This window comes from Dermacentor silvarum, chromosome 11, assembly GCF_013339745.2.
Source record: "Dermacentor silvarum isolate Dsil-2018 chromosome 11, BIME_Dsil_1.4, whole genome shotgun sequence".
In the NCBI taxonomy this organism is placed as follows: domain Eukaryota; kingdom Metazoa; phylum Arthropoda; class Arachnida; order Ixodida; family Ixodidae; genus Dermacentor; species Dermacentor silvarum.
In genome coordinates, this window is record NC_051164.1 from 8639319 (window position 1) to 8652756 (window position 13438).

Consider the following 13438-nt stretch of genomic DNA (forward strand, 5'->3'; position numbering starts at 1 on the left):
ACGATCTTATGGACATCCAAAGATGATTCACAGGATTTTTACGTCTGTGCTAGGGACCTTAGGATGGCTCGTTTCGCACATATGCATGGTCAACATCTGTAGGACGGTGGTGGCCCAGTTGGGTGTTGTGAGTTAAAATCGCCCACAAGTATGTCGGGTTCCGGAAGCTGATCAACGAGATTGTAAAAATCGGTTTTTGAGAGGTGATAGTTTGGGGGTATGTATATAGAACATACAGTAATCGATTTATTAAAAGAATTGTCTGAATTGACACTGCCTCAAGGGCCGTCTGAAATGTTGACAAGCTGCAGACCTGTCACCGAACGACGTGACAGCGTCTTCTAGCTCTTTCTGGAAAATGGCGTATTGCCGCAGAAAGTTGCATTGTGTAGATTTAAGGTGTGTCTCTTCACACACAGTACCAGTGTGCGATTTCTTCAACGGCATCCAGGTTGTGGAGGAATCCTCTGACGTTCTACTAGCTGTATTATTTGTGCATTCATCGAGAAAGTGTTTTTGTGCCTTGTGTTTAAAAGAGACGAGCTAGCTCACGGAGCCTTTCTCGTGCCCAGTGATGCGCGATTTTTCTTTTATGAAGCGTTTGGCTTGAATCTCGCTGCTCCTTAGGCGCTGGCGGCACTGTCTGGCTGGTTATGTCTATCGGCTCTTGCGAGGCGCTGGACACGCGCTCTTGCGAGCGCAGTGTTTGACGTGAAGGCCTCGTCTCCAGAGACGAGACCCTCGAGGCCACCAGCCCGGATGTCGATTCTTCTAGGACGGCGGAGCAGCGCTAGCCGCCGAGGAAGCGTGGCGTCACCGCCGGCTCACTGTGTGTGGGCCGGACAGCCGCCGTTGTGGCGCTGCACCCTGACGCGCTACTTCGGCAAAACTGACTATATGCAGGTAGGACACCCGCATGCCTTGAATGTTATATGTGATTTTGATCGTGACGATCTCTTTTTCTCTCTTCCAAGACGGGCAGGACCGCGAGTATGCGGCATGCTCCCCGTCACAGTTGACACAGTGTGGAGTGTTCTGGCATGTTTAAGAGTAATGTTCATTGTCGCTACACTTCGCACAAGTCGGCCGGCCTCGACAGTACCATGAACTGTTACCGAACTTTTGGAACTTGAAGCATCTGAGAGTATTTGGCACATATGGCTTAACTCGAATCTTGAGTTACGCGGCCTCGATGGACTCGGGCAGAACACTTGAGTACAAACAAATAAGTATTATGTGTTTCGTCTGAATTTCCTTTCCGTTCTGCCTCATCGTAATTAGTTTGACACTCCTAACGTTCTGCATCACTCCAGCCCTCATCACTACAGGAGTTCAGCTTCAGATAGCTCCAACAAATCAAAACCGGAGACGACGCCGCTGTTGGTATTCATGGTACGGTACGGGGTTGCTGTTACAGGAACATCCCCAAAGGACACTAGATTGGGCAGTTCATCATGTTGTTTCTGATCCCGGAGCTCCAGCAGCAGATCACCGCTTACCATTTTCGATGCTTTGTAACCTGAACCAAAAACTTCTGTCAGAGATTTCGAGACGAGGAAGGGTGAGATCATTTTTACCGTCTTTTCAGCTTTATCAGAGTGGATGACGTGAAAACGTCGGCAGTTTTGCATTCGGTTGTCAAAAAATTGAAAGACATCTTCGGTGCGCCCTTTTTTCTGAGGGTGATCAGGAAGTTTGGGGAGAGCACTATCCATAGGTGTATCTAGATTTCGGCAGAAATGCCAACCGCGTACCACGGAGCCCTACAAGGGGGCGCCGCAGGACGTATAGGAAACAACCGATGCAAACGCCTATTGTAGGTTGCCGATATAACCAAATATGTACAGCCAACGTTGATTGCACCACACAAGGTTAACCATTGCGCCGGGAAGTTCGGAAGTAAATAGAAGTGAAGATCGGAAATATGCAAAGTGAGAGAGAAAGATGAAGATTCGAGGGGAGGATAGGAAAAGGCAACTACCGATTTCCCCCGGGTGAGTCAGTCCGGGGGTGCCGTCTACGTGCGTCGTCGAGGTAGATGCGGCAGAATCCGAGAGGACAAACGCTTGGCTGGATTCCACAGTTTCCTCGATGTAGGCGATCGTCGTGCCCTTGTTGATGCGCCTCAACTCCTGGCTGAAGTTTGTGAGCATTACTTTCGCTTTTCCTTAATACAGTCGAGTGAATCCTTCTCCTTGCTACGCAAATTTCGCGGTCTAGCAGTAGATGTTGGTCACCCTCGATGGCGCCTTCTACGTCTGTTGGGGTTTTGGTGCCGACAGAAATAATGATCCTGGAGTGAAGCGGCAAGCTGACTTCATCTTCGAGCACTCTCCCGGCGTGGTCACTCAGAGAAATCTCTGGTGGTATCGCTTGGTCTTCGGATATCATTATCGAATTGAACTTCAGGTCGACGATCCCGCCTTGTTGGTTCGGGAAGCCCATGCCGAGAATTAAGTCGCACGGTAAGTCCGGTCATAAATGGGTAATTCATGCCGTGCAGGTTCCAGTCGGTGTCATCAGTTGTCCTCCAGCCGTGCGGATTTGAGGGCCTTCTCATGAGGGTGTAGTCGGCTCCTGTATTCACTAAAGCGGTGACTGCGTGGCCATCGAGAAGCACGTCGAGGGCGGTGGTTTTTGGTCTTGCATTGCGGTTAGGACGCGGAGTGATGTTACGTCGGGTCGTTAAGTCTTGCTTAGCCGGCGTTTTCTTGGCTTCGAGGCCTCGTTCGGACGGCGTCGCGTCGTCCCTAGGTCGTCGAGATGGTCTTTTCGGCGTCTACGTCGTCGGCGGAGGATCTTCGTTTCGACGAGCAGCAACCATACCTCCATCGGTCGCTGCTTTTAGTTTTCCGGACACGGGCTTGCAGACTAGCCACGGGCGTATGTATAGCCAGCGCTGCGGTAATAGGTAGCGTCTTGGTGAAGGTGAACGGGAAGGACGTCAGGGTCTCCACTTAGTGGCTGCGACGTAGTCCGCGATCTCACAAGGCTGTTTGCCAAGCTGTGAGCAATGCACCTTTAAGCCAACCTCTCGTAGTCCCATTTCGTGGTCTGGGCACCGGCGGTAGACGTGGCCCGCTTCTCCGCAGTGGTAATAGAGTGGGCGGTGATCGGGGGCACGCCAAACGTCAGTCTTCCTTCAAATGCTGCGCTCGGCGATGGGTGGTGGTGGTGAAAAACTTTATTGAGTGATGACAGGAGAGAATTGGGGACGGCCTTAAGGGCCGTCCTCGTACAAAATCTAGGAGGGGTCCCTAGTCCAGAACCCCTTTGGCTTCTGCTGCAGCACGCGCTCGGGCCACTAGGGCGCGTTGATCCTCCAGGGTCGAGCAGCCGAGCAGGGCAGCCTCCCAGCTCTCTCGGGTAGGGGGGAATGGGAAGGGGTTTGGCGGGACCGCCGGGTTTGATGGGCAGGCCCATACCATGTGGAAGGGGTCCACGAAAGGATGGTCACAGTGTGGGCAGGCCCCGGAGAATGCCGCGTTAAAGTGTCTGAGTATGCCCGAGCACAATACCGTGTTGGTGTAGAGACGGAGGAGCCAGCACTCATCCGCCTTGTTTAGGCCCGATGCCGGTGGTGGGAATCTGAGACTGTGCGATTTGTACAGGGCCGTGATTTCTTTGAAGGATGTAGCCGGATTTGGTGCTGGAACATCAGGCGATGTAGGGTGAGGCGGATCCTGGTAATTTAGTGCGCGGGCTGAGGCAACGGCAGCCTCGTTTCCACCTTGCCCTGTATGGCCAGGGGTCCAGATGATTGCACGCGGGTTGGGGCGATCTAGATAGTAGCATCGTTTAAGAATTTGGGCTGCGCGTTCAGTGATGCAACCCCAGATGAGATTTTGGCACGCGCTCCGCGAGTCGATAATGATGATCCGAGATGCGGGGTCCGCTGCGCTGAGTGCTATGGCGACTTCCTCCGCGTGTGTGATGTCGGGTGCTCGTAAAGTGAGCCCGTGAATAGGTACGTTTTGGTGAACAGCGGCCTTGTACCACCCGCCGTGATGCGGGCCGGATGCGTCCGTGTAGAAGATCCCCGTGCGTGAGCCATAGCGTGGCTGTAGGGCGTTAGCCCGCGCTATACGCCTACCCTCGTGGGTCTCCTTAGTCATGTTTTGGGGCAGAGGCGGTGTGATCAGGGCACCACGCCAGTCCTCAGGTATCGTGGTCCGCTCTTCTACCGTGTAGGTGTAGGATATGTGCAAACGGTGTAGGAGGTCTCCCCCAGCCTGCGACGTGCCTAGTCGCAGGTACTGGTTGTTGAGATGAGCCTCTTAAAGTTCCCCCGTATGTGTCTGTCATGCCCAGGTCTGCGAGACGTTGGTTAGATGTCGATATGGGGAGGTCAAGGGCACGTTTGTATATTTTGCGGAGTATACAGTCGAGTGTATTCTCGTCGCATTTACGCAGACGCAGGTAGGGAGTCGAATACAGGATCCGGCTGGTCACGAATGCGTTGGCGAGGCGCAGAGCATCCCTGCTCCGGAGGCCTCCCCGTTTATTCGGAACCTGGCGGACCATACGGCCCACCTGATCCCCTACCGTACGCAGTTTACGCAGGGTGGTGTCGATCTTGCGGTGTGTGTGGATGAAGAGCCCAAGGACTCTCATTTCATCACGTTCCGGGATAGGCCAGGTACGCAGGGAAAGTTCGATTTGTGTGGTGTATTTGGTTTGGGGCGAAGATGCACGTATTCCGATTTGGCAGGTGAGCATTCGAGACCACAGCGACGGGCGTAGTCGTCTACTACCAACGCTGCTTGTTGCAGGCACGTCTCGATGCTGCCAAGAGATCCCTGGGTTGCCCATGTCGTCAGCGTACAGAGCGTGCTGCACGCCTGGGACATCATTGAGCAATGGGGGGAGGTGAGCCATGGCAAGGTTGAACAGGAGAGGAGAGAGGACCGCTCCTTGTGGTGTTCCCCGCGTACCGAGGGAGTACGGGCCATGCTCCTTGTCTTGAATACGGAGGTATGTCTGCCGTTCCATGAGGAATTGGCGAACATACCTGAAAGCATTATGCCCACAGTTTGTCTGTGAGAGGTGGGTAAGAATGATGTCATGAGTGATGTTACGGAACGCTCCCTTGAGGTCTAAGGCGAGGACTACCTTGTGGTCACTGAGGTGTTGAGCTGGTTCGATAACGTCTCGGTGTAGTTGCAGGAGAATGTCCTGTGCAGAGCGATGTGGGCGAAAACCGTACATGGTGTCCGCAAAGGTGTGTTGGGCTTCCAGATATTCAGAGAGCCCATCTCGGGCTATGCTTTCCATAAGTTTCCCCACACAGGAGGTTAAGGAAATAGGCCTGAGATTGTCAATGTTAATGTATTTGCCTGACTTGGGTATGGAAGTAACCAAGGCGGTTTTCCAATCAATCGGTAGGGGCTCACGGCCCTCCCAGATCTGATTGAAATTGTCTTGGCGGTGAAACGGTACGCCGAGTCCGGGAGGTTGGCTAAAAGCCTAAGCGTCACTCGATCCCTGCCTGGCGCCGTTCCTCGTTTCATTTTGGACAGGGCCGCCTTCAGATCGTGGAGTTGGAAGCAACGATCCAGGTCAGCGTTCTCCGTGCCTGCATAGGAGTACGCCGGTCCGAGGGGGGCATGTTGGCGACCGCCGAGATACTTATCTCTGAGCGTTTGTGCCAATTTCTCCGCGTCTCCCGCGTATGCGTGAAGTGCACGCTGTAAGTGTTTTTGTGTTTCTGTGCGTGTTTGGCTAGGGCCTATGAGAGCCCTGAAAAGACGCCAGGTGTTGTGACTTGACATCTGTGTAGCGGCAGTGTTGCAGCGTTCCACCCAGTTAGAATCGGCGAGCTGGGCCGCTGTAGCCGTCCGCTTCTTGGGTGAGGGCTGCGATTCGTAGTTTGTGTTTTCGGTTGTGTTTCTGTCGGCGCCAGCGGCGGACTAGGCTGTGCCTAGCCTCCCAGATGTGCAGGAGGTTGTTGTCCACTGCAGGTGTGGCCTCTGAGAGTTGAATCGTAAGCTCGGTGTGACGAAGTGACGACACGAGGTGTTGAAACCAAGTGGCGTAGCCCTTGTGGGGTATGGTGATCGAATTGGTGTACTGCAATCGGAATTTAGTCCAGTCGGGAAGTTTTGAATATTGGTAAGGACGGGTAAGGGGGTGTGTTCGGATTGTGGTGAGGATAATGCAGTGGTCGCTGCCGAGGGTTTCCTCGGTATTGAGCCAATCTGCGTGTCTGATGTTTTTGATCAGTGTGAGGTCGGGACATGTGCCGCGAGTCAGAGTTGCCAATGCGCGTTGGGTGTGTGGGGTCCGCCAGGAGGGCGAAGCCCATGGTAGAAATCAGTTCCGCCAATTTTCTACCGCGTCGTTCCTCCCGATGGTAACCCCAATGGGTGCTGGGGGCATTAAAGTCACCTACTATGACTAGTGGTTCCCTGCATGCAGCCGCGCGCGCTTTGCTAAAGATGTCGGTGTAAGTTATGTTGGGCAGTTTGGGTGAACTGTAAATGTTAAGAATGTGTATGGATGGGTCCTGCTTCTTTAGTGGGAGGAGGGTCACCATAGCACACGAGTGAGGCGGGTCGCATTCTAGATCCACCAAGTTGGCGGTGTAATTTCGGTGCACGCATATTGCGGTTTGTGCGTCCCTTTGATACACGGTATAATTTGAAAGGGCGGCGTGCTCGCCTGGCTCCTGGAGAGCCATATATACCACGGGTAAATCAGGATAGGTTTCTAGGTGGAGCCGGAGAGCAGCCCGCTTAGTACGGGCTCGCAATCGCCGGCAATTCCACTGAACGATTGTAAGAGGGTCCGAATTAGTGCGGGTGCGACGTGATTTAGGGCCGCGGCCCGACATCTTGGGGATTAGAATTTTGGGTGGCTTCCAGTAGAGCAGAGAGGTCCATGTCCATGTCAGTCAAACTGACAGGCTGCCGATCAGCCTCAGCCATATGAGGTAGTGGCCGTTGCATCTGAGATTTATTCACCCGTTTAAGCTTGGTGGTGGGCCAACGGGTGCTGGAAACGATTTGGGGCAGCTGGGCCACTATCATGGACGGGATGCGGTCGAATACGGTTTGAATGGCAGCAGCGAGTCTATCCTCGATAGCGGTTACTATGGAGGCCATTTGGCCCTCCAGGTTGCTGAGACGCATTTCAATCGGAGAGAGGAGTGCCGTGCAGTCCGTTTGTTCAGAGGGGGCACTGTCCATCGCTTCCGGTGCTGGCCCGGAAGGTGTCGAGGTAGGAAGTGGGGGCGAGCGGTTCACGAGCGCCTCCATTGCCTGTGTTAGCGAGGCCACTTTAGCACTAAGTTGCTGAATTTCGATTTGTTCCCGCGAGGGAGTGGGAGGTTTGGGTGGGTTCGGGGGGGGGGGGGGGGGTCGGTGTGGGGAGGCTGCCGTACCCGTGCAGCTCACCTGAGGTCCTTGTCGGGTGCGAGCAGCCCATGCGATTTCCCCTTGGGCAGCAGGCTGGACTCCGGGTGGCGGCGGGTGCGATGTGGAGGAGGCAGGTAGGCCCTGCTTCGATGGAGACCTCTCGGTAGGAGGTCCCGGAGGAGTGAGGCCTCGCTTGGAAGGACCGGGGGTCCCCGCTCCAGGATGCGGGGTTGGAGGAGATTTGGTGGCAGGAGATGGAGTCACCGGCTGTGAAGCCCGGGTGTCGGGCGGCCTCGGCTTCCGCGTGGTGGGCCTCACTTGGTTGGTGGTGCCCAATCGCCGGATGTGGAGGATCTCGCCCTCCGGTCAGTAGAGGCGTTGTTGAAGTTTGGCTTCGGAGTCGGTACTACGCACTGTCACCTAGTATCTGCGCGTAGGTACCCGAAAAGGGGCACCAGTCCGACCGAGCAGAGAACTGTGAGTTCGCCAATCAGTTTTTCCGCAATAAGCGGGTATGGGGTGTAGGCCAGGATGAGGTTTTGGTCCCACGCCATCACTACTGTGACCAGCCGGTTGGCGTTTGCTCCAAGGTGGGCGATGAGCGCGTTGCCGGCTCCGTTCTCGGGGAAAACGGCGGTGAGGGACAATCGAGTCCGCGCTTTCAGGACGATGACGAAATCTGTCGTTTTCGGCTTCGGCAGAGGTAGAGGTTGCCACGTGGGTTTCTTGTTCCCCTGCTGCGGGTCCGCGGAGCGCGTCGCAGGCGGCGGGAGCGTTGTGGAACAGGTTTGAGCTGCCGCGTCAGCAGCTGCAATTGCTACGCCGCTCGCCCGCTCTCATCTTGCCACCGCGGCAGCAAGCGCGGTGCTCTTAAAGGTTTGGGACAGCTCCGGTCTGCTGTCCGAGGTCTGGATGGTTGTCCACAGCATGCCGTGGGGGTCGTAACCGGTGTAAGTGTCCGCCTCAGGTGCGGTAGTAGTTTGGGGACGATTCCCCGCTCTGTCGAGAGGCGCCATAGCCAGTAGGCCTAGCTGGGCCGCCACCGGCGTCGAGATGTAAAATGCCCGAGAAAGTTGTAAGATGGGTCCACTTGCCAGTACGTGGTGTCCTGATAAACCAGATCACATTCCGGAGACGGTGGTAAGGTTTTCCCAGGGGTCCGAAGAGGTGGCTAGCGGTTCCGTGCGAAAAACGACAGAGCCGAAACACTGCACATCTGATCCGGTCGCGCGCTCGCAGCGCCCCCTCCCGGTGATGGGTGGGCGTGCTGGCCGTGGCGGTGGCGCTGGCGGACAGACTTGAGGCGTTACGGTGCCCTGGCGAAGGCGCGGAGGGCACCTTGACGGTGGGTGACGGCGGCGTAGGTCATCGCTTCCGGCTGGGGTTGAAACGATACCGGAATTTCTGGTACTTGTAGTGACCGCTGAAGCTCTTTAACTATGTCAGCGCTCGAGGTCACCTGGGGCTGCGACTTTGGGAACTATTTCTGCAGCTCTGGTCGTCTCGCGCAGGTCGTCCGCGCCCAGCGCTTGGCCTTCGGTGTAGTTGTGAGCGCGGTGCGGTTGTATTGCGTGGTGCGCATTTCAAGCGGCTGCTCTATTGCTGTGGCCTGCCAAACAAACTAAGTCTTGAGTGGGTTGCGTACCAATCCGGCCAATAGCTGCTCTTTCACACGCTGCATCCGGAACAAAACTTTCTTTTCTTCAAACATGTCGGAGTCGACGTGGCGGAAGAGGCAAGGGTGGCTGAACGGGCGTGTTGGTAAAGCTGCATTTTTGGTTATCAGCGCGACGATCTAGGTGGAAACGGGAGAGAAGGGATAGGAAAAAGCGCTGACTTACGTTGTAAGTCATCGCTCTTTCCTATCCATCTCTTTCGTTTCCATGTAGATCGTCGCGCTGCTAACCAAAAAAGGAAGAGGCAAGTCGTCTCCTCCGTGAGGATGGCGATGCTGTTGTTCGGTTGTTGTACTCGGGTTTCCAAGAGAACTTGGGCCCTTTCCTTACCATGGACACTCGTGAAGGTCTTGCACACTCTTGGACACTCGTGAAGGTCTCGTGAAGGACACAAGAAGTTCTCAAGAAATGGGTCTCTCCTTGCTATAGGGTGGTCTCTCTTTTCGCAAACCAGGTCCGAGCAGTGTCATCCAAAGAAAAGAAGACATGGCGCAACTTGCCCTCGCCGCTCCAGTTGGCGGACGTCGCGGTCCACTCGTATGACTCCAGCCAGGCTCCGGGTTCTTGAAGTGATGATCCATGGAAAGTCGGTGGCTCCCTGCGCTGTCGAATCGCGATGGCTGCTGACGATGCTGAGTCTGCCATCGAGGATAGACTTGGTGTTGGTCTTCCTGGTCGTCACGGGCTGAAGTCCGAACTCAGGGGGCAGGTTTTGCAGCCTCAGGCCAGTTCGATGTTTCGGGGTTCGGGTTAGGAGCCTAGCTGTGCGGCAGCGTCCGGCGCATGAACGCAAAAGCACCTCCCCCATATGTCACATTGTTGTCACGGTGGATAATGACACAATGCGAAAACTGTCAGTTAGAAATTTAACTCTTTATTGGGCGAACTTGTGTCCAGCAAAACCAGTAACACTCAAGCACAATGACAGCGGCGAGAAAAGCCGGCGATCGTCGAAAATCTGATCTGCGGGTCAAGCGCGCCGGCTTTTATACACGAAACGCCGATGGTTCCAGTGTAATCGCTGGGGCCCGCGTGCCTTCCAGAAAGTGCTAGACAATTTGCGCCGCACATACAGTCAAATCATACAAGGTTCGGTGACAATATACAACGGATAGAACGATCGACAACATTCGGGAAAAATCCGATACATGCGGCCGCTTCCTGCGCCGAGGGATCACGTTTTTCATTTGTTAGCCGGTGAAAAGCAGTGGAGAAAGAAAAACAAGTACATATGTCAATATTTCTTCTACAATGGGCCCCTTTCTGCCGTTTCATCTCAGCAACCAAGTACCGCCCTATGTGAGCCTAGTCGCGTCTACTTTGTCCAGTGCAAGATTTATTGGCTTATGTTTGAGGAAAGGTTTCATATCCTTGTGACAACCTGATGCTGTTTGGTTTTGTGCAGCCTTCGTTTGGCCTTGTCAAGCGTATCTGCAAGATCACGAAGTCGGAACTTCGGAGACAAGCATGCCTACAACAGGATTTGTTGTGTCTTCTGCTACTCAGTTGCCGGAGGGGTTGGCTTTTTCTCGGTTGCGGTGGTTCCGACGCATGGCTGCTGAGACGATGAAGTAGTGCTGCAGGCCTGTTGGGCGTAAAGCCCCTGTAAAAAGTTTTTTTTCAGGGGCTTTAGTTGGGCTTCCTAAGCGCGCCCAAGTCGCCTGGGCCCTCTGACAATGTGCTAGTTCTTGGGAATGTTTCCATTCATGAAAGTGCGGCATATGTGCTCAAGAAAAAACTTAAGTTTAGCCTTGACCCCTAGATACCTGCGCATGAAATTCTTGCTCTGAACCGCGGTGTCCTTTTTTTTTGTGTGTGGGTGTGCCCTAGAGCAAGACCACGAGCGTTGCCATCTTGAGGGCACTGACTCACTCCTGAGGAACCTATCCACAGTTCCACAACTGATTTCAAGTGAAAAAGTCGTTTCCTTTTTCAGAGAACTGTATCTGGATAGCGCAACAAGAGCCCCTTCTTCAGGGACTAGGATTCGTCGCTTCTGCAGGCTGACAAAGAAGGCGACGTTGTCGTTATGCCTCACTTCCTTTTCCTGGAGAAGGCCTCCTTCGCGATTGAGAAGAACTTTCTTCCGCCAACAGCAGAGACTGCAAAGTTAAAAAGTGGCACTGTGTCTCTGTGCAAGAGACTCAACTAGCCTAAACTTGCAAAATCTAATATTTATTGCAAAGGTAATACGTTAGAAATGTTTTTCACTGTGAAGGCGCATAATCCTGAAAGGCCTTTTTTTTGGCCAATTGTGGCTCAGCGTGATTCTTGGCAGCTTCAGGTTAGTCGCTTGCTGCTGAAGCAATAAATAAGCTTCAGTGTGATGATCCGTTTGCCCCACCAAACTCAGCCACAGTCACGGATTTTCTGGGCAGTGGAAGTGGTTTTGGCGTTGCCTTTTCAGTTAATGTCCATGACCTGATTTATTCGGTACCCCATAACGGAATTCTATGTTGTTTAGAGATTGCATTGAGCACGATGAAAGCACTGATTCTTTAAATTGGTGTGGCCTGCCCATTGATAATTTTATGACCTTGCTCGATTTTACGTCATCACCACCTTTCTTTCTATTAGTGACAAGTCATTTGTCCAACGTAAGGGCATCTGCATTGGATCATGTGTAGCAGCTCCTATCTCAGGTTTTAGATAGATAATTTGGCTCGAACATCGTTCCCAGAATATTCCGCATTAATGCTGGATGTGTAGTGCCCGTGCCCGAAAGGCTTGCTTCCTTATGCTCGCTCGAAAACAGTGAAAAGGCCCAGCCCAGCTGTGTCTCCGGTATGCTCTACTGAAGTCGCGCGAGTGCACTATAGATAGTAGTTTCCAGTTACAAATCTCTAGGCTGGTTGCAGCTCGGTTCCCTTCTGCGGTTCTAATTAGCATGTCTGAGACGTTGCTCCAGAAGCTAAAAGGATGCAGCAGTAATCCTGAGGCATCGCAGAAAAGAGACCACAGATAGTACCACACACGCAGAGAATCGCTCACCACTTGAAGAAAGTTGCAGACAGGCGCGAAGTTCCTGTGGATTTTTTCTACGCCGAATAAGATGTCGAAGTTTGTGCACGACTTTTATTACGAAATTCTAAGCTTTCGTGCGAAAAGAAGCACGCCAGGCCAGTTCTGCGCTGCACCGTGGGTGCTATCTACAAAATACCGTTCAGCTGCGGCAAAGCTACATAAACCGAACCGGACGCTGTATTCACGACCGCTTAAGGAAGCACATGTTAAGAATGGTGCGGGTTCACACCTGCCTTTCTAATGCACTTGGCGCGGCGGCGCGCCGCTGTTTGGGGACACGCTTGTGTTAAGAAGAAACCCGGAAGCATTTGCCCAAGAGGTGCTCGAAGCCTACTTCACTTCACTTCACTTTAATACCTTAAAGACCCCATTGGAGGGGTATTACATAAGGGGTGGTTAAAAAAAGATAATAATAAACATTAAATACAGGCGTTCGTTTTGAGATATGTGATAACAGCTTCGGTAAAGGCAGATGGGCTTGTGATGGCTGCGATGGCGTGTGGAAGGCCGTTCCAGTCCCTTGATGCTCGAATAAAAAATGATGCTTGAAAAGTGGTGGTCCGGGCACGTGCGCGTGCAACTTGAAGCGGATGACCGGTGCGATGAGATATGTATGAAGGTGGCGTGATGTACGGTGGGTGATTTAGGGAGCTGTAAAAAAATGAACGGAAGAGAGAGAGGGTGGCAACCTGTCGACGGAAAGAAAGAGCTTCCAAGCCAGATTCCGCTTTCATCGATGAAATGCTGATATCGTACGAATATGAAGAATGAATAAACCTAGTAGCACGATTTTGTACAGCTTCGAGTGCATTTATGATATAATTCTGATGCGGGTTCCAGATGGGAGATGCATACTCAAGTTTCGATCTTACAAATGATTTATAGGCCAACGCTTTTACTTGTTGTGAGGTATGACGTAAATGTCGCCTAAGAAATCCCAGTGATCTATTGGCTGATGAGATGATGTTAGTAGTGTGCAAGCGCCAGGACAGATCACAAGATAGAGTGACACCAAGATATTTGAATGATTGGACTGATTCTATTGGAACATCAGCAATGGAATAGGTAAATGTGAGGGGGTTACGGCAGCGAGTGAAAGACACGAGTTTACATTTGTTAGGATTTAGGTTCATTAGCCAGCGATTACACCATTCTTGTACATTATTGAGATCGTTCTGGATTAATGTGTGGTCAAATGTGTTGGTAACTCTGCGGTAGATTACACAATCATCTGCAAACATACGAATGTTACATGATACCTGTGTTGGTAGATCATTAATGTAAATTAGAAAAAGAAGCGGTCCTAAGACGGATCCCTGCGGGACGCCTGATGTTACGCGGAGTCTGCTAGAAGAATGGTTATTAACGAAAACAAACTGAGAG

The 13438-nt window shown here is 52.8% G+C and overlaps 1 protein-coding gene across 1 annotated transcript; it reads right to left on the reverse strand.

Annotated features, from left to right (window-relative positions):
* Window positions 1-6812: 6812 nt before the first annotated feature.
* On the reverse strand, window positions 6813-7909 carry LOC119433628 (uncharacterized). Its single transcript, XM_037700884.1, has 3 exons — window positions 7811-7909; window positions 7395-7715; window positions 6813-7259 (listed from the first exon to the last, which is right to left on the reverse strand). The coding sequence occupies exons 1-3, from the start codon at window positions 7907-7909 to the stop codon at window positions 6813-6815; spliced, it is 867 nt and encodes a 288-aa protein (XP_037556812.1).
* Window positions 7910-13438: the final 5529 nt, after the last annotated feature.

Bases quoted from the DNA above. Each gene is read 5' to 3' on its own strand.
- LOC119433628 (XM_037700884.1), bottom strand. From the start codon at position 7,909: ATGGCGTGGGACCAAAACCTCATCCTGGCCTACACCCCATACCCGCTT. The intron at 7,716-7,810 runs GTGCCCCTTTTC...TACTGACCGGAG, and splicing joins TTCTCTGCTCGGTCGGACTG to GGCGAGATCCTCCACATCCG. The intron at 7,260-7,394 runs GTGAGCTGCACG...TCGCTAACACAG, and splicing joins GCACCCGACAAGGACCTCAG to GCAATGGAGGCGCTCGTGAA.